At 36.1% G+C, this 17,530-nt stretch overlaps 3 protein-coding genes across 6 annotated transcripts in view; 2 read left to right on the forward strand and 1 right to left on the reverse strand.

Moving 5' to 3' along the window:
* coq8aa (coenzyme Q8A, genome duplicate a) overlaps positions 1–1,164 on the forward strand; it is a 40,555-nt gene extending 39,391 nt beyond the window's left edge. Inside the window, exon 15 of the mRNA XM_048207446.1 lies at positions 27–1,164. Within this exon, the coding sequence (XP_048063403.1) occupies positions 27–320 (294 nt within the window). The 3' untranslated portion in view covers positions 321–1,164. The remainder of the gene's footprint in view (positions 1–26) is intronic.
* On the reverse strand, positions 1,148–8,128 carry si:ch211-245h14.1 (uncharacterized protein LOC563420 homolog). 2 transcript variants are annotated; one of them, XM_048207448.1, is made up of 7 exons: positions 7,977–8,128; positions 7,763–7,820; positions 7,505–7,629; positions 4,539–4,608; positions 4,208–4,441; positions 1,970–2,152; positions 1,148–1,492 (listed from the first exon to the last, which is right to left on the reverse strand). In XM_048207448.1, the coding sequence occupies exons 1-7, from the start codon at positions 8,058–8,060 to the stop codon at positions 1,287–1,289; spliced, it is 960 nt and encodes a 319-aa protein (XP_048063405.1). In that variant the 5' UTR covers positions 8,061–8,128; the 3' UTR covers positions 1,148–1,286. The 2 variants fall into 2 exon arrangements, with proteins under 2 accessions (XP_048063405.1, XP_048063406.1); XM_048207449.1 differs by having other exon boundaries at positions 7,763–7,817; positions 7,977–8,088.
* Positions 8,129–8,162: 34 nt separating this feature from the next.
* On the forward strand, positions 8,163–17,399 carry znf512 (zinc finger protein 512). Of its 3 annotated transcripts, none has more exons than XM_048207443.1 (16): positions 8,163–8,335; positions 8,839–8,927; positions 10,328–10,383; positions 10,585–10,634; positions 10,733–10,917; positions 11,013–11,093; positions 11,177–11,290; positions 11,362–11,486; positions 11,572–11,658; positions 11,748–11,846; positions 14,022–14,189; positions 14,307–14,501; positions 14,715–14,816; positions 14,946–15,008; positions 15,518–15,616; positions 15,880–17,399. In XM_048207443.1, exons 1-16 carry the CDS (start codon positions 8,163–8,165, stop codon positions 16,291–16,293), a joined length of 2,100 nt encoding a protein of 699 aa, XP_048063400.1. In that variant the 3' UTR covers positions 16,294–17,399. The 3 variants fall into 3 exon arrangements, with proteins under 3 accessions (XP_048063400.1, XP_048063401.1, XP_048063402.1); XM_048207444.1 differs by lacking the exon at positions 8,163–8,335 and adding an exon at positions 8,342–8,606; XM_048207445.1 differs by lacking the exon at positions 8,163–8,335 and adding an exon at positions 8,342–8,567.
* The last annotated feature ends 131 nt before the right edge of the window (positions 17,400–17,530 follow it).

Genomic DNA, 17,530 nt, shown 5'->3' on the forward strand with positions numbered 1-17,530 from the left:
CAATACCACCTCTTCTCCTCATCCAGGTCATGGTGAACGCCCACGTGGATGCGGTGATGATCCTGGGCGAGGCTTTTGCCTCTGTGGAGCCCTTTGACTTTGGGGCGCAGAGCACCACGGAGCGCATCCACAACCTCATCCCCGTCATGCTGAAACAGCGGCTCATCCCTCCACCAGAAGAAACCTATTCCCTGCACCGCAAAATGGGCGGCTCCTTCCTCATCTGCTCCCGCCTGAACGCGAAGCTGTGCTGCAAGAACATGTTCGACAAGGCCTACAACAACTACTGGAGTAATAAAAAGAAAGGACCAAGCCAGTGACAGGGCAAACAAAAGAAACTTTGATAAGCACAAAATGCTCTGGCCAATCACTCGAATGTAAACAAATGGCACTTTTGTCTCGACTGACCCAACCATACCATCATACATGTTTGTTTTTGGATTTTGTTTTTCCTTCTGTGTGTTAATGGGAGATAATATCCATGATTAATCATGGTCTTGTGGTACAAAGATTGCTATTCAGACGGATGTATCTATGTGCCTACGGAAATTCCTATAACCTGGAAAAGTTTGTTAATCATCAGGCATGGCGATTGGCTGTAGAACATTTCATAGCCAAGCCAACAGTTTTTTCCGGGTTGCTGGACTAAGTTTGTGAGGACCGTCTCCCTAAATCAGTATATTAACTCCAATGCATATATTGTTTGAGAAAGCATTACAATGTTTATTTTTCTTTTTTCGGTTTGTGATGTGAATGATGCGCACAATATAGGCCAAAGTGTGATAAAGGGAAGTTCCTGAAGGAAAGGATCAGAAATCAGTGCAGGTTTTGATGCGCCTGCTTAAGGTCGCATATGTGTTGTCTATGTAGGTTGGCTACAAGCTTGCTTGTTTTAGCCTGTAAAAACATGCAACTTCTCATAATGCATTTTAAAAAGCCAGGATATTAATCATGACGGTGTGAGGTATCACTTCTCTGATGTGCGAGATGTACATGAATTTAAATGTGCCTACAAGAAGGTGAGAACAAGAAAAAAAAAAGCGTTATGGCATGATATCAGAGCATTGGTGGAAAAGGCTTTTTTCTAATCTTCCTGCTATTGGCATTCTTACTAAAAATTGTGATGAAATTGTCTGAATATATTAAATTTTTTGAATCAACAAACCAGTCATAAATGTTTATTAGTAGACTTGTTGTTTTTATCCATTCATATGACCATATAACAGACAAGTATTGAATCAAAATTTGTAATAATTAGTAGCTTAAGTGTTGCGAGGCGTGATCGTTTACTTGTGCCGGTTTAAGACAGACTGAAGTTTGGTAATTGCATGTTCATTTGTTGCACACCTCAGAAGACCCTGTTGTGAGTCATGGAAGAGTATGTTAACATGTTCCACAATATTCGCTTGAGAAGATGATATATTATAGCTGGGACACATATAGTTAGGGTTGAAGGTATGGTGCATTGTCACCAGGACTGCTGGTTTATCAGCTGTGAAGATAAAATGAGAATGATTTAACATTAGAATTGTATTTTAAATTGAGCAAGATGCAGGTGCAAGAAGACTTTGTAACATAAGTAAATTTTATTTATAGACCACATTTAAATTCAGCTTACACTGACCAAAGCGCTGTCCAAAACAATCATAAAAAATAAAATGAAATAAAATAAACAAAATGTCTATGAAGGACTGACACTATGATATTAGAGTTTATAGACTAGTTCTCTAAGCATTAAAATGCAGTGCTTTCAAGGTAAACTGTACTGTACATTATACATCCAAGAAACCAAAGTCAGAATTGAAATTATTAGGTTATAACTTTCAATAACGAGATATAAACTTGCAATTGTGGAAAAGTCAGAATTTTGACATAAAAGGTTGCAATTACTTTTTTTATTCTGTGGTGGAATCAAGTTTTAATACAGATGTGATGTGAAAACTAGTTAAACAGTGTAATGAATAATTACCTGGAATTTTCCTCAGTGCTTCTTCAATGTCAGTTCCAGATCGTGATACTACGGGACAGAAGACCAGTATCAACTGACAATCCCACAATCCACTCTCTGTAACTCCCTTGAGCTGTTTTAGAATTTGCATGTCAACTCCCAAGGTTCGGCCACATGTAAATGGATGCACTCTGACTGATGGCTCTGCAAAGAAATATATTAGGAGGGTGGTATGAAAAGTGGGCTTCAGAAGTTTTTGTACTTTTTAATTTAGCCTAGATTTTATATAGAGAGAGATATACAGTGCTCAGTGTAAATGAGTACACCCCCTTTGAAAAGTAACATTTTAAACAATATCTCAATGAACACAAAAACAATTTCCAAAATGTTGACGACTAAGATTTATATAACATCTGTTTAACTTATAACATGAAAGCAAGGCTAATAATATAACTTAGGGAACAGAATTTTCAGTTTTACTCAAATTAGGGTGATGCAAAAATGAGTACACCCCACTGAAAGTTTCTGGAGCAAAGCTAAATTTTAGACTACAAATGTCTAATTTAACAAGAATTCAACCACAGGTGAGTCTAATTATTCATTACACAGCTGACTATATAAGGGTATTAAAACCCCTTCCCATTTCATGCTGTCAGCAATGGCACCACATGGAAAAGAAATGTCACAAGACCTGAATAAGAAAATAATTTCTTTACACCAGAAAGGTGAAGGCTACAAGAAGATCAGCAAAGCTTTACTTATCAGTCAGAATACTGTAGCAAAAGTGGAACAAAATTTAAAAAAGATGGAACTGCAACCATCTCAGAGACTTTGAGGTCGTCCAAGGAAGTTAACACCCTGACAGGAGCGTCTGCTGATGAGAAGGGCTGAAGAAAATCGGCATGCAAGTTCACTGCAATTATCTAAAGAAGTAGAAAGCCAAACTGGGGTGACTATTTCCCGTGACACAATATGGCGTACACTGCAGAGGAATGGCATGCATGGGTGCCATCCACGAAAGAGGCAAAGGTGAGGAATACAAAGAAAAATGCATGGTGCCTACAGTGAAACGTGGTGGTGGCAGTGTCCTTATGTGGGGCTGCATGAGTGCTGCTGGTGTCGGGGAGCTGCATTTCATTGATGGCATCATGAATTCACAGATGTACTGCTCTATACTGAAAGAGAAGATGCTACCATCACTCCGTGCTCTTGGTTGTTGTGCACTTTTCCAACATGACAATGATCCTAAACACACATCTAAGGCCACTGTTGGATTTCTGAAGAAGAACAGGGTGAAAGTGATTCAGTGGCTCCTGATCTGAACCCAATCGAACACCTATGGGGAATTCTGAAGAGACAAGTTAAGCATCACTCTCCATCCAGCATCCAGTCTCTAAAAGAGGTCATTCTTGAAGTTGCAAGTTGATGTTGCAAAATGTCGCCAACTTGTTCATTCCATGCCTAGAAGACTTGGTGCTGTCATTAAAAATCATGGAGGCCATACAAAGTACTAGATGTAGCAGTTTTTGTTGTGGGGTGTACATATTTTTGCATCACGCTAATTTGAGTAAAACTGAAAAATGTGTAATATAAGTTATAACATGAAAGTAAGGTTAATAATATGTTAAACAGATGTTATATGAAATTGTTTTTGTGTTCACTGAGATATTGTTTAAAATGTTACTTTTCAATTAACATTTACTTGTTACTTTTGATATACTATATATATATGAGAGAGAGTCTAATATAAAATCAGGAAGTATGATGTAAACTGAAAGTGCAAAATCTTATATCTTAAAGGGGACCTATTATGCCCCTTTTCACAAGATGTAATATACGTCTCTGGTATCCCCAGAATATGTCTGAAGTTTCAGCTAAAAATACCCCACAGATTATTTATTATAGCTTGTCAAATTTGCCCCTATTTGGGTGTGAAATCACACCGCTTTTGTGTGTCCCCCTTTAAATGCAAATGAGCTGCTGCTCCCGGCCCCCTTTTATAGAAGAAGGCGGAGCTTTAACAGCTCACGCTTCAATTGCTCAACAACAACAAAGCTGGAGAATCTCACGCAGCCAAAATGACGATTGTGGAGTTGCTGTGGAGTTGATTCAACCCATCGACTACCATGTGCCGTCATGTTAACCTTTTGTACAAATCCAGTATTTAACTGACCCTTGTTTGTGAAGAAGTCTGGCGTAAAATGACGGCATGGCAACAACACTCTACTACCAAGAGACTGAATTTTTACCGTTACTCACCAAAATGAGTCGTTATAGTTGGAGATTTCAAATCTGTTTGGGATGGACTTGGAAATTTTCCCCTGCTTGAAGTTCCTTCTGTATCCCATTGCTCTTTTCTAGCTGATGCCTCAGTGAGACTGTTCAAGACCTCAATGTATGGTTTCAAAAATGCCTGTGTTGCTTTTAGCTGCTCCTCCATTTCTCTAAAAGCTCGAAGAGACTCCTTCAAAACATCCTGAACAGCAGCATCATCTGGGACAAAGTTGTAAGACCACTATGAAACATCTCACTCAACCAATGGTTCTCTGCTACAACTTAAAAAAAATTGTGGGGGTTATAAGTTACTCACTGCTGTTGTTTTTGCGCATTAAATGCTTCAGCGCTCCGGCAAAAGTTTCTGGGCCAGATCGAAGTGAATCCTTGGAGGAATAAAAAAAAAAATCAAAAATCAATAATCACAGATGAATACTATTATATGAACAAATACAGTGATCTTGCTGAACTATTTGACATAAGACCATTGATTTAGCATGGCTACAATACACCGATCAGGCATAACATTATGACCACTGACAAGTGAAGTGAATAACATTTATCTCTTCATCATGGCACCTGCTAGTGGGTGGGATATAATAGGCAGCAAGTGAACATTTTGTCCTCAAAGTTGGTGTGTTATGCTGCATTCACACCACTGTGTAATTACCGTAATATTGAGATGATAACATGTGACATTATATTCAGAGCTGTTCACGCCCTCAGACTGGGAATTATGTGTTTCTATGGCACCACTATCAATGCCCAAATGAATCTATACCGGTCAGGTGGTACAGCGGCCATGTGGGAGCTTTCAGAAAACTCCCAGCTTACAAACTGTAATTACGAACTTTACGAGGATGTGAACGCTTTTTACGAGCCAGAATCTCGTAGTTATTTTATTTACAATATGGCGTGAACGCACCTTTAGAAGCAGGAAAAATGGGCAAGTGTAAGGATTTGAGTGAGTTTGACAAGGGCCAGATTGTGATGGCTAGATGACTGGGTCAGAGCATCTCCAAAACTGCAGCTCTTGTGGGGTGTTCCAGGTCTGCAGTGGTCAGTATCTATCAAAAGTGGTCCAAGGAAGGAAAAGTGGTGAACCGGCGACAGGGTCACGGGTGGCCAAGGCTCACTGATGCACGTGGGGAGCGAAGGCTGGCCTGTGTGGTTCAATCCAACAGATGAGCTACTGTAGCTCAAATTGCTCAAGAAGTTAATGCTGGTTCTGATAGAAAGGTGTCAGAACACACAGTGCATCACAGTTTGTTGCGTATGGGGCTGCATAGCCGCAGACCAGTCAGGGTGCCCATGCTGACCCCTGTCCACCGTGCCAACAGTGGGCACGTGAGCATCAGAACTGGACCACAGAGCAATGGAAGAATGTGGCCTGGTCTGATGAATCACGTTTTCTTTTACATCACGTGGATGGCCGGGTGCATGTGCGTCGCTTACCTGGGGAACACATGGCACCAGGATGCACTTGCACAGGATGCAAAGGAAGAAGGCAAGCCAGTGGAGGTAGTGTGATGATTTGGGCAATGTTCTGCTGGGAAATGGAATGGTTTGAGGAGCACAACAATGAGTTTGAGGTGTTAACTTGGCCTCCAAATTCCCCAGATCTCAATCCAATCGAGCATCTGTGGGATGTGCTGAACAAACAAGTCAGATCCATGGAGGTCCCATCTCACAACTTACAGGACTTAAAGGATCTGCTGCTAACATCTTGGTGCCAGATACCACAGAACACCTTCAGGGGTCTAGTGGAGTCCATGCCTCAACGGGTAAGGGCTGTTTTGGCAGCCAAAGTGGGACCAACACAATATTAGGAAGGTGGTCATAATGTTATGCCTGATTGGTTGTATATGGAGCAAATATATATATATATATATATATATATATATATATATATATATATATATATATATATATATATATATATATATATATATATATATATATATATATATATATATATAGTACAGTCCAAAAGTTTGGAACCACTAAGATTTTTAATGTTTTTAAAAGAAGTTTTGTCTGCTCACCAAGGCTACATTTATTTAATTAAAAAGACAGTAAAAACATTAATATTGTGAAATATTATTACAATTTAAAATAACTGTTTTCTATTTGAATATATTTCACAAAGTAATTTATTTCTGTGATGGCAAAGCTGAATTTTCAGCATCATTACTCCAGTCTTCAGTGTCACATGATCCTTCAGAAATCATTCTAATATGCTGATCTGCTGCTCAAGAAACATTTAATGTGTACAATTGTACAAAATATTTGTGTACAATATTTTTTTTCAGGATTATTTGATGAATAGAAAGTTCAAAAGAACAGTGTTTATCTGAAATCTAATCTTTTGTAACATTATAAATGTCTTTACTGCCACTTTTGATTGATTTAATGCATCCTTGCTGAATAAAAGTATTCATTTCTTTAATTTCTTTTCAAAAAAATAAAAATAAAAATTCTTACTGACCCCAAACTTTTGAACGGTAGTGTATAATGCTACAGAAGCTTTGTATTTCAGATAAATGCTGTTCTTTTGAACCTTCTATTCATCAAGGAATCCTGAAAAAAAAAGTAAACAACTGTTTTCAACATTGAAAATAATCATAAATGTTTATTGAGCAGCAAATCAGCATATTAGAATGATTTCTGAAGGATCATGTGACACTGAAGACTGGAGTAACGATGCTGAAAATTCAGCTTTGCATCACAGGAATAAATTACTTTGTCAAATATATTTAAATAGTACAGTTATTTTAAATTGTAATAATATTTCACAATATTACTGTTTTTTACTGTATTTTTAATTAAATAAATGTAGCCTTGGTGAGCAGACGAAACTTCTTTTAAAAACATTAAAAATCTTAGTGGTTCCAAACTTTTGGACTGTACTGTATATAGCTATTTATGCTATGCAGGTTGTCAAACATGTTCCTAATTAATGTAATGAACTGCACCTGTGGTTACTCCTCAAAGACACCTGTGTGAACTTCAGTTTAGAGCAAGTAGCCATAATAGACTTTGGTAGTGGTTGGTTAAAAGTCATTGTGAAAAAGATTGTTCTGAGGAAAGGTCTAGCATAATTTGTTTGCATAAGTCTCTAAGTTTGATATAGTGTTATCTAATAATACAATAAAATTCCTACACTTAGGAGTGTCCAAATATATTTGGGGGCCACTGAAACCAAAGACTATAGAATAACCTTAATATCCTTAAAGGGACTTTGCTGAAACTCAATACCAGCTTCTTGACCGAAGACATTACCTTCATTGTGTCTGTGATAAGCGACATAATCGTCCTTCGGAGCTGAAAGTTGCAGATACCTGGAAAAAGCTCATTCAGATCCTCTCTTGTCAAAGTAAGGACTTGAGCATCATCAATTCCTGCTTCTAAAAACAGGTGGAGATAATGTAGCATGTCACAATGCAGGAACTTCGGTTTAATACATTTATTTTTACATTTGTCTTGGGGTGTGATAAAATAAATGTCATTAGAAACATTACTATCAGGTGAGACACATACCATCTAGGACAGTAGACCCAGAGATTGCCTTGATTTGTTCTCGGAGAGCTCTGCCCTTCTTAAACATAAGAAAATAAATATTATAGTTAAATATAACCTTAACAAAAGCACCATTTTATATACAGTTCCTTACTAGCACCTAACAACAGCGTATTTTGGATTATTAATATTAGTTAGTAGTACATGAAAGATTGTAAATGTTAGTTTATTGTACCTTTTCTTTGGTGAACCCAAATAATGTGTTTGGATTCATCCATGTTAATCCAGCAGGAAGCCAAGAAGACCCTGAGCTGCTCATTTCTTCTGTATTGAAACCGAAAGCTGATGTTGATAAAGCTAAATTACATAAATTCAGTATACAGACTGACACCGAGTCAGTCGAGGCGTAACAACCGCAGCAATGTGTTCCAACACAGGCGTGTCAAAATCTGATCTGGGACCTGTGGTCTCTAGCGATAGGTTGTTTTGGCGTGAGACCCGCCTCTTTTGGTGTGTGTTTGGGAAGGGCGCGTTCTCATTGGCTGGTGAGAAAAGGAGGCGTGTCGTGCATGAAGTGATCTCGCCGAGAGGACGGTAATGCTATAGCTACTCTTGGTTGTTTTCTGAACATTGAGTGTAGAATATGTCCTTTTAAATTGAAAGTTTATTGTATATCGATGTCATATGAATTGTTTGACGGTCGGATGCATCAGTGGAGGGTTTATTTGACGCAGTGCCGTCATGCGTCCTTTTTTTGGCTGGAAATATTGGTGGGCAGTGATGGTGGCATTAGTCTTGAAGACTACAGTAATGCTCTGCAATAAAGGTGCATAGGGAGCATGCAGCGTCTGTGTTGAAATGCAGGGTTAGTTCATGCATTCAAATGTATTTTATTTTTTTTAAGATACTCAGTACAACCAGTACTGCTTGCCTTTTTGGGGGACATTGGATTAATGAAATAATGAAATTCCACACAGGAGCTTACCTATATGTGACTTACTTATTTGTTTTTGATAATGACAAAATAATCATGTAATATAGATAGTAGTAGATCACTATCCATGCCTCTGTATCTGTCACTGATTTGTGTGTAATAGGATGGATCAGACCCAAGGTGACATGTCTGCCATATGTGTACCCAGCAAGAGGAAAATGCCAAGACCAAAACTAAACCCCCAAACATCAGGTAATTCTCCATTAATTTATTAAATACTAAACTTTGTAATCCCTATATGGCTTATTTTGAAGTGATTGCATTCCCAGATCATAATTATGTGATTGCGAAGTCTGTTCTGATTAGATACATTTATGCTTTTGGCAGACACTTTTATCCACAGTGACTTGTATTGCATTCAAAGTACACATTTTAATCAGTTCCTGCTTTTCCCTGGGAATCAAACCCATGACCTTGGCGTTGCTAGCAGCACCACCATGCTCTACTGTTTGAGCTACAGGAACTAAATGAACTAACATTATAGGGCTGGTGATCTATTAAGTTTTGAGCTATTTGGTTTAAATCTATTATGATTCAATTTGGTGTTGGGTGTAATTCAATACTAAGTAATTAACAGTTATTTCTCATGTAATTGCTATAGGGTAGGCAATGTTTTTCATAAACACTTTTTGTTATAGTGGTTGAAACTCTTCACATCCTGATAGTAATCAATAATATAAGTGGTCTAAATATTAAAAATGTACATATATCTTCTGTGGAAGTCAGGACCAAAAAAATGTATGTCCAGTCATTGCATAAGGACCAGGTGCTACCCACTGTGTCGCCCCTGAAATGGCTTACCTTACCTTTAAATTCTAGAACAATTCTGTATAAAACAATTGTGGATTTAACAACAAATGTATGTTTTTAATGTCACCTTCTATCTTTAAATACTTTGGTCAGTTCAAGAATAATTTATGCAATTTTATATTATTTGTTTGAAAGAATTAAAAGAGCGTTTCATGTCAATCCATGTATTGTTCAACAGGTCGAGGTTGATATGAGATTTAGAAAGTAATTAGTATTATGTAATCTAATACTTTTTAAAGAGAGTAAATAGTACAGTAATCTAATTGCACTCACTGTAAAACCGAACAGTGAAATTAATTAAATTAAATGAGTTTGTTTCACTCAAATAATAATGAGAGTTCATTGTACTTAATAGAAAAAAGTTGCATGAACTCAAAATTTCATTGTAGTAAGCTGAACTTAATATGATTGAGTTGAGCTGCAGCAGATTTTTTAATTCCCAGCATGCTTTGCATCAGACCATATAAATAACTGTTGAAATTAAGTGTTATTTTGTGTGTTTTTGCACAAGATTAACATATGGAGATATATGTATGCTTCCATGGCTCTCAGCCCTGCCCCACTTGTCACAAAAATTTTAAGTTCTACCAACTTTTAAAAAAATGAGTTAGTTTACTTAAATGTTTTGAGGTAATGTTTCCTCAAATGTTTTGAGTATTCTGAACTTATTGGGTTTTACAGTGCTGTTGAAGATGTAATTATTAACTAGTAATGAATTACTTTTTTAGAGTAACTTACTTAACACTGAATCAATTGAACACAATTGGTTGTGCTTTCAACAGGTGTCATAAAGGATTTGGGAAAAGAGGCTGAAGGTAGTGGAATGAAACCATCCAAAGTAAGACCAAGCATCCTCACCTTGAGTTATGCATCAATATGCCAGTGTATATAGTATGACCCAGTTGTTAGGTTACCCTATTGGAATTGCTCCGTTTATTACTGTGTTTGAGGTTCTGGTTGTTTTGGAAAAATCATAACATTAGGTAATTAATAAAATGCATTAAAATAATAAATATTAAATAATAAAATTGCATTTCAGAATGAGGAAACAAGCTCTCAGAAAATAAAGAGGACTTACTCCAGAAAAAAGTGAGTTTCTTCTGTTCATTTGTGTATTCATGCATGAAATTTAGTAGTAAATGGATATGGTTTACATTAATAATGGTGTCAAAACTTCATGACCTAAGGTATCATGATCTCCAGCCTGTGATTATGAGACCTACAGAGGATTCAGGCCACGAGTCATCTTGCAGTTCAGTTATTACATCCAGTCTGATCAATGGTTTGGAAAGCCAACCTATGCACACTGACCACACCAGCAGAATGATGGGGGAAACTGATGGATCCAGTTCAGATACTTTAATAGATACAGGTTAGTACAGACTTTGAGATATTTAAGTAGAATAAACGGATATATGAAGGTCTTGATAATCTCCGAAAGTTGTACAAGTAGTATTTATACCACAGATTTTAAATCGAAGAAGCAGAAGATGGAAGAAGCTCAACGGCCTTCTTTAAAAAAGTACATTGAGGAAGTAAAGCAAACAGGTATGACATTCTTCTCTGTTTTTCCTCAATAATCCGCATGATAAGCTGTGTAAAGTGCAGACTGTGTCTTTTTTCTTTAACAGTACCTGTTATAGTTCCTGTTGCTCAGTTCACTCACAAGAATCAGATAACTCACAGCACGCAGGAGCAGAAATCATCTCAGTGCACCAAAAAAGAGTCACCTGTTTATCCGCCAGGTAAATGAGGCAGTTGTTCAGGCTAAATGAAAATGGCACAAAACTGTTTCTTTAAACGCCTTTCTTTACAGGAAGTCAGGAGGAGAAATGGCAGTTGCAGATTTTGGCAAAGGGTAGAGTAACCTGCCCAAAATGCAAAAGTGTTGGAAGAAAGACAGTGGATGGGTTAAAGAAGCACCTGGAAACATGCAAACTGGTACATGCCATTGTAACAATGTTTATAAAAATATCTTTGAAATTATTTATTAGCACTTGTTTGAGCTCTGAACATGATTTTGTAGAATCCGTTTACATGTCCACACTGTGGGAAACAACTGAAAACTTCAACTGGAATGAAGTACCACCTCATGGCTGACCACAACAACTTGGTTAGTAAGTTTTGTTTGTATATAGTAACATTGACAATGAAGAGGTGATGGTGTTGATTCAAAGATTATTTTCTTTCTTGGTTTTTCAGCCCATTCCAGATACTGGGAATGACCTAGTTGACCAAGCAGTGAAGGAGAAACTGCGGAAAGTCCTAAAGAGGATGGGCAAATTAAAATGTTCAAAAGAGGTGTGGTCATATTTTACAATTAAAATTACTTTACAAAAAATAATTAATTATTTAGTTCATGTTATAAAATAAATTGATACTGATACTGTGCTGTATGAAACTTTTGTATTTAAGATTTAATTGTGTGATGGCATTAGTAAAATAATTTTTATTTGTATAGTGTGTATATATACAGCATAAAATAATACCTGTACAGTGACCTTGAGCTTGGGAAAGGAAAGGCGCTTTATAAATTAATAAATCTTATTATTACTATTATTACTATTATTATTATTACCATTTAAAGTACGTCAGAGATCAGCATATAAAAACAGAAAGGTATTAGTAATAAATAAGAAATGAAAATAAAGTACACTACTGTTCAAAAGTGGAGTCAGTAAGATTTTTTTTCAACAAGAATGCATTAAATTCATCAAAAGTGACACTAAAGATATTTATAATGTTATAAAACATTTCTATTTAAAATAAATGCTGTTCTTTTGAACATTCTATTCATCAAATAATCAAAAATATTAAGCAGCAAAACATTGATAATAATAAGAAATGTTTCTTGAGCCGCAATTAGTATATTAGAATGATTTCCGAAGGATCATATGACCAGTGTTGCCAAGTCTGTGGTTTTCCTGTGGAATTGGGCTACTTTAACACTGTTGCCACGGGTTGTTTTTCATGTCTGCAGGTTGAAGTGACCCCAAATAACATAATATTCATGGAATGCAAATTTTACCAAGGGAACCCTGCCAGAAACGCGGATTTTACCCCCTGGAACTCGATTTTTTTACCAGGGGAAACCCCCCACTCCCTACGTATCGCGATTGGGATAGTTACGGGCTGATTTTGAGTAACAATTGGGTGGGTTTTGTTGTGAAAACCTGGCAACTCTGCATGTGACACTGAAGACTGGAGTAATGATGCTGAAAATTCAGCTTTTCCATCACAGGAATAAATTAAATTTTAAAATATATTAAAGGTGCCCTAGAACTTCTTTTTAAAAGATGTAATATAAGTCTAAGGTGTCCCCTGAATGTGTCTGTGAAGTTTCAGCTCAAAATACCCCATAGATGTTTTTAAATTCATTTTTTTTAACTGCCTATTTTGGGGCATCATTAACTATGCACCAATATATAGGTTGCGGTCCCTTTAATTCTCGTGCTCCCCCGCCCCCGGAGCTCGCGCTTGCCTTGAACAGCATAAACAAAGTTCACACAGCTAATATAACCCTCAAAATGGATCTTTACAAAGTGTTCGTCATGCATGCTGCATGCATACATCGGATCATGTGAGTATAGTATTTATTTGGATGTTTACATTTGATTCTGAATGAGTTTGATAGTGCTCCGTGGCTAAAGCTAACATTACACACTGTTGGAGAGATTTATAAAGAATGAAGTTGTGTTTATGCATTATACAGACTGCAAGTGTTTAAAAATGAAAATAGCGACGGCTCTCTTGTCTCCGTGAATACAGTAATAAACGATGGTAACTTTAACCACATTTAACAGTACATTAGCAACATGCTAACGAAACATTTAGAAAGACGATTTACAAATATCACTAAAAATATCATGATATCATGGATCATGTCAGTTATTATCGCTCCATCTGCCATTTTTCGCTATTGTTCTTGCTTACCTAGTCTGATGATTCTGCTGTGCACATCCAGATGTCCTGCCCTTGTCTAATGGCTTGAACATGAGCTGGCATATGCAAATATTGGGGGCGTACACCCCGACTGTTGCGTAACAGTCGGTGTTATGTTGAGATTTGCCTGTTCTTCGGAGGTCTTTTAAACAAATGAGATTTATATAAGGAGGAGGAATTATTCAACTATGCCGAGGTAAATTCAATATTTAATTCTAGGGCACCTTTAAAACAGAAAATATATTTTTAAAAGATATTTTAATTTGTAATAACATTCACAATATTTCTCTTTTTACTCTGTAAGAGAATTATTACAAAAACATTTTAAAATCTTGTCGACTCCAAACTTTTGAACAGTAGTGTAAAAATGAAAAATATAAAAAAGTAAGATAATATGAGGAGAAAAATAAATAATAAAATTTAAAATAAAGACTATATAGCATTGTGGATGTTTAGAATTATTGCTGTTGTACTGTTCTTAACCTTAAATACCTTAAAAGAAACTTAATGTTTTTTTTGTTGTTGTTTTTTTAGGGTTGCACAGGAAGTTTTACTAGTATAATGGGTTACGTGTACCATATGAAGAAATGTGGCAAAGAGGCCTCAGAACTAGAGAAACTCTTAATGAACTGTAAACACTGTGGAAAAGCGTATCGTTCTAGAGCGGGTCTGGAGTACCACCTCAAGAATGAACACAGTCCGGCGAGTCCTCCTAACTATTATTCAGTTTCATGTATAAATAAACTGTTCTGACATGATTGATTCTCATTCAGGCTGTTGAAATTTCTGCAAATAAACTGACACAATTATCCGTTGCAGATGGCACAAGAAATTGAAGTAGAGGAGGTAAAGACACAGAAAGAGCCCATCCCAGAGCGTACACCGAGCGGACGGGCCAAACGCTTGTCAGCGCAGGTGGCCGTGTTCCACCTGAGGGAGATTGCCAGCGAGGAGCTGCTGAAGGAATGGCCCAAAAGGAAAGTCCAGCGTGACCTGGTACCAGACGACAGGAAGGTGCTGCTAAACCTATATATGTCAAACATGTTGTAATTGCAGGGCTGTGAAGAAGTCAGAACCAGTGTGAAGCTCTTTTTGGTAAGGCTGCAACACCTTTCGCATACTAAAAGGTTTTAGTTTCTCTGTCACAGAATGAATAAGAACTGTGAATGAAGAATTGACATTTCATTCATTTTTAAAGGCATTTATGGTATTTTTGTGTTCATGTAGCTGAAGTATTCTCGTCCAGGGTTGCCGGCCTTCAGCCAGGAGACTCTGCGGAAGTGGAAGAATGAAGTCAAACTGCATAAAAAAGTGCAGTGTCCCAACAAGGTGTGAACATCATGCATAAACTGTTATTTCACCATTATGTTTAAACTTAAATGTGCATTTAATGCAATGCAAATGTGAATATTTGATGAACCAAATGTGAAACGATCATCTGTGTTTTCATCATATTAGGGATGTGATTGCTTCTATACCAGCGTATCTGGTCTAAAGGCTCATCTTGGGTTATGTACCTTGGTAAGGAGTGACTGGTTATTCTTTTTAATACATTATACATAATGATTACATTACAGGATATTTGGTATATTAGATGGAATAAATTCTTATATACTGCTACAATACTATACACTGATCTTCAAAAATTTGATGTCAGTAATATTTTGTTGTTGTTGTTGTTGTTTTTAAGGTTTTTATTTGATCAAAAATACAGTAAATATATTAAATATATTAATATTTTTCATTCATTTCATTCTCATTATATTTATTATGTATTTTAAAATGCATATTAAAATATATATATATATATATATATAAATATTAGTATAATTATATAATTATCATAACATGGATACTTATATAATTATAGGTATTCATGATATTTTTTTTTTAACTGAAACTAAATAATGATTACCTTTTTATTTATTTCCTCAATCGATAAGTTTCTATGGTTCTCTTATAATCATTTTTCTTGTTCATAATTGGATTTTCTCTTTTCTCTGGAATTCAAGCTTTTTTTTTCTCTGCAGGGTGAATTTGAGACTGGGAAGTATAAATGCTTGATATGCAAGAAAGAATTCAACTCTGAAAGCGGAGTCAAGTACCACATCAATTCTATTCATTCTCAGGTAACAAAATAGCTAAAAAAAATTTAACTAAAAAAAAAATAAAAGCCAATTCAAAATATTAATAAAAACTGTATATATATATATATATATATATATATATATATATATATATATATATATATATATATATATATAAATAAACTAAAATAACACAGGGTACCACATTTCTTTTCTTCTTTTTTTTTTTTTTTTTTTTTTTGCTGGTTTATATCATAAAAATGTACATTTTATACCAAATATTTTCACTGTTATATTTTACACAGGACTGGTTTGTTGTTCGGTCCAATTCTAAGAGTTCAAAGTTAGATAAACTGCACAAGACTCAGCCAAAGGAAGATTCCATGAAGTCTCCAGACCTTCCCTCTCCAAATCCAGCCCTCAGTTTTCCCCAAGTATCCAGCACCTGGAAGGATAGACAGACGTCAATGGCGCCCATGTCAAGTGGAACAGCAACACCTGGAAAAGTGGAAATTAAGAGGAAGGAGGGGCGAAACAGACGGAAAGAGAAAGAAAGCAGACAGGAGAAAGACTGCTACGAGTTCAGCGGCAGTGACAGTCCGAGCAGTAGCAGCAGTAGCTCCAGCTCCAGCAGCGAGTCAGAGGCAGAGGACGAATGGGCCCTCAGAAGGCCCCTCACAAAGTCTGTGTCCAGCCAGCAACCTGGAAGTCATTCGTAGATCATTCTTACTCCTTTTTCAAAATGGAATTTTTCCTATGTTTACATCCAAAGATTCAGTATCACATGATCCTTCAGAAATCATTCTAATAGGCTGATTTGCTGCTCAAAAAACATTTACTATTCTCATCAACTTTGAAAACGGTTGTATTGCTCAATAATTTTGTGTGATGCTTTTTTTCAGGATTCTTTGATGAATGGAAAGCTCAAAAGATCAGCACATTGTAAATGCCTGTACTGTCACTTTTGATCAATTTAATGCATCCTTGCTGAATAAAAGTATTTCTTTCTTTTTTTTTTATTTCTAGCTCCATCATATGCAAACAGTAGTGTTTGTATTTATAGGATGTAGAATTGTGTTTCCCTTTTTATTGACAGGAAGAGCTGAATATATTGAAAGGCCACAGCAAACATTTAAAAACTTCTCTGTAAGTAATATCACAATTTGACCTTACTATTTATTTAATTGTTGGAATGAAATATTTTATATTTTAACAAGTATATCTATGTATATTGAATGTAGTAGACCATTATGTTTATTTTTCTGTAAGCTCTGCCTCATGCGCTGCACCTCTAATAAGTTTTACAGTAGACCAATGACTGACTTATTGAAACGGTTGCATGTTACAATGTTCATGAATGCTGCTGTTTTTCTGTGATATATTAAGTGTGATTCTTCTGACACCACAGACATGATACTCTGTAATACTTGGATTTGTGACGGTGATCTATGCTGCGTTAGCCTTTAAGTATGAAGGTACATTGTGCTTCGAAGAAGTGTTCCTGGATGCCAGGGGAAGAAAATGAGTGTGTTGTGTTGTGTTGATTAAAATGACACAAAATAAGTTTGTCTACTGAGATGCATCATTATTTTTTGTAAGACACAAATCTCTTTTAGAAGTTTTAGAAGACTTCACATCTGTCTTTATGAAAACAGATACTTTTAAATATACATGCACACACATTATGTCCTCCTTAGGTATAAATGTGTGAAATGTGTTTCAATAATCAAGTCAAAAAATGTGTATATGTTAGCTTGTGACTATTTTTTTTCTGTGTTCAGCAATGTCATATTAATACTGAATATTAAATGTACTATTAATAACAGTTTTGTGTGTGTGTGTGTGTTTGTGACATATCAGGACACAAATTTGTATAATGACATAGGAATTACAAGGAGAGGATGAATTATGAGGACATTACCCCATGTCTCCATTTTTCAAAAGGCTTATAAATCA

This window comes from Megalobrama amblycephala, linkage group LG11 (assembly GCF_018812025.1).
Source record: "Megalobrama amblycephala isolate DHTTF-2021 linkage group LG11, ASM1881202v1, whole genome shotgun sequence".
NCBI lineage: Eukaryota > Metazoa > Chordata > Actinopteri > Cypriniformes > Xenocyprididae > Megalobrama > Megalobrama amblycephala.